Source organism: Lathyrus oleraceus, chromosome 4, assembly GCF_024323335.1.
Source record: "Lathyrus oleraceus cultivar Zhongwan6 chromosome 4, CAAS_Psat_ZW6_1.0, whole genome shotgun sequence".
Classification (NCBI taxonomy): domain Eukaryota; kingdom Viridiplantae; phylum Streptophyta; class Magnoliopsida; order Fabales; family Fabaceae; genus Lathyrus; species Lathyrus oleraceus.
In genome coordinates, this window is record NC_066582.1 from 476,602,275 (window position 1) to 476,605,174 (window position 2,900).

The 2,900-nt window shown below is 34.9% G+C and overlaps 1 protein-coding gene across 1 annotated transcript; it reads left to right on the forward strand.

Moving 5' to 3' along the window:
• Positions 1-1,475: 1,475 nt before the first annotated feature.
• On the forward strand, positions 1,476-2,021 carry LOC127138042 (uncharacterized). The gene has a single exon (XM_051064448.1). It carries the CDS (start codon positions 1,476-1,478, stop codon positions 2,019-2,021), a length of 546 nt encoding a protein of 181 aa, XP_050920405.1.
• Positions 2,022-2,900: the final 879 nt, after the last annotated feature.

Here is a 2,900-nt window from a genome sequence, read left to right on the forward strand (position 1 = left end):
GCCGTTAATGCAATTGACTAGAAAATGTCAAGCTTTCATTTGAACTGCATAGTGTGAAGCTAGTTTTCAAGAGCTGAAGAGGAGATTGACTACTGCTCCTGTTTTGACTTTACCGAATCCATAAGAACCATTTGTTGTGTATTGTGATGCTTATTTGATGGGTTTAGGAGGTGTGTTAATGCAGAATCAAAAAGTTGTAGCTTATGCTTCAAGGCAACTCAAAGTGCATGAGAGGAATTGTCCGACTCATGATTTGGAATTAGCTGCTGTTGTGTATATTTTGAAGATTTGAAGAAATTATTTGTTTGGGTCGAGATTCGATGTGTTTAGTGATCATAAGAGTTTGAAGTATTTGTTCGATCAGAAAGAGTTGAATATGAGGCAAAGGAGATGGTTGGAATTCTTGAAGGATTATGATTTTTCTTTGAATTGCCATCCTGGAAAAGTGAATGTTGTAGCCGACGCTTTGAGTAGGAAATCTTTGCATATGTCAATGTTGATGGTGCGAGAATTGGATTTCCTTGAACAATTTCGAGATATGAGTTTGGTTTGTGAAGAGACTTCTTTTGGAGTAAAGATTGGTATGTTGAATCTTACCAGTGGAATTTTGGATGAGATTCGAGAAGGTTAGAAATATGATTTGGTTTTGGTAGATCGATTGACGTTGATCAATCAAGGTAAATGTGGTGATTTTCGGATTGATGAGAATGGTATCATGATAGAGTTTGTGTTCCCGATGTTTCGGATTTGAGAAAGGGGATTCTTGATGAAGGACATCATAGTGGTTTGAGTATTCATCCTGGTTCTACTAAGATGTATCAATATTTGAGGAAATTGTTTTGGTGGCCTGATATGAAGAAAGAGATTATGGAATTTGTGTATTCGTGTTTGATTTGTCAGAAATCGAAGATTGAGCATTAGAAGTCGTCTGGTTTGTTACAACCGTTATCTATTCCTGAATGGAAATGGGATAGTATTTCTATGGATTTTTTTTCTGGTTTACCTAGGACTCAGAGTAATTGTGAAGCTATTTGGGTTATTGTGGACAGGTTGACGAAATATGCTCACTTTATTCCGATTAGAATGGATTATCCGATGGAGAGGCTTGCAAAGCTGTATATTGAGAAAATTGTCAATTTGCATGATATTCCGTCTAGCATTGTGTCAGATAGGGATGCGAGATTTACTTTGAGATTTTGGGAAGGTTTGCAACGTGCTTTGGGTACAAAGTTTTGTTTGAGTTCTGCTTATCATCCGTAGACAGATGGTCGTGCTAAGAGGACGATTCAGTCGCTTGAAGATCTTTTGAGAGCTTGTGTTTTGGAACAAGGAGGTGCTTGGGATATTTATTTGCCTTTGATTGAGTTTACCTACAACAATATTTTTAATTCGAGTATTGTATGGCTCCGTTTGAAGCTTTGTATGGTAGAAGGTGTAGGACGCCTTTGTGTTGGTACGAATCTAAAGAGAGTGTTATGGTTGGACCTGAGATAGTTCAACAGACTATTGATAAGATTGAAATGATCAGAGAGAAGATAAAGGTTTCTCAGAGTCGTCAGAAGAGTTACCATGACAAGAGAAGGAAAGCACTTGAGTTTGAGGTAGATAATCATGTATTTTTAAGAGATACTCCGGTAACGGGTGTTGGTAGAGCATTAAAGTCGCGTAAGTTGACGTCGTGTTTTATTGGTCTGTATCAGATTTCTGAGAAAGTAGGTGATGTGGCTTATCGGATTACATTGCCTCCGTCACTTGTTAATCTCCATGATGTGTTTCACGTGTCTCAATTGAGGAGATACATTGTGGATCCTTCGCATGTTGTCCAATTAGATGATGTTGAGGTTAGAGATAATTTGACTGTGGAGACATTACCTATGCGGATAGAAGATAGAGAGGTGAAACAACTTCGTGGTAAAGAGATCACTTTGGTGAAAGTCGTTTGGGGAGGACCGGCTGGTGGAAATGTGACGTGGGAGCTTGAGAGCCAGATGAGGGATTCATATCCCGAGTTGTTTCCTTGAGGTAATTTCCAAGGACGCAAATGTTTCAAGTGGAGGAGAGTTGTAACACCCCGATTTAATTTCCGTATTTATTTATTATGTGTTTATTTTAATTAATCATTATTTTGTGTGATAATTAATTAAATATGTGTTCTGGTGATTATTTGAATTATTTGAATATATGTGTTATTTGAATAATTGAATTTTATGCGTAGAAATAACAATTATCTAGTAACGAGCCTAATTAATTAGAATGAATGGATAAGTGGGTTAAGTCCATTATGAGTTAAAAAGATAGTAAGGGTTTTAGAAGTTAGAGTTAGTTTTGTAAAACAAGAGAAGAAGAGATAATAGAAGAGAAGAGAAGAGAAAGAGGAGAAGAGGAAACTAGAAGAAGAAGGACCTAGAGATTTCATCTATACTAAGGTAAGGGTAGGATTTCAAGTGATCATGGGTAAACATAATGTATGTAATGTATGTGAGTTAGATATCATGAACTTAGGATTTGGGGATTTTGATTTTTGAGAAACCCTAACATGTGTTTATGTTTTAATCCATAAAATTGATAATTATGTTATGTTATGATGTTTCTATATTGAATTCCATGAATGAGTATGTGTATAGAACATGATTTGGTGTATAATTGCATGTTTGAGTTTCACTTGAAAATAGTTGATTTGAGATTTTGGTGAATACTAGTGGAGCTTAGAATCTTGTTTCTATGATCCTAATGGTTGCTATATATATATATATATATATATATATATATATATATATATATATATATATATATATATATATATATATATATATATATATATTGTATAACTATTTATTTCATGAAAAATGATGAATTAATGTGGTTTTATGATGAAAATTCGTGTTGGACAGCAGCATTTT

Excerpts from the sequence above, each read along its gene's own strand:
- LOC127138042 (XM_051064448.1), top strand. The coding sequence starts at position 1,476 with ATGGTTGGACCTGAGATAGTTCAACAGACTATTGATAAGATTGAAATG.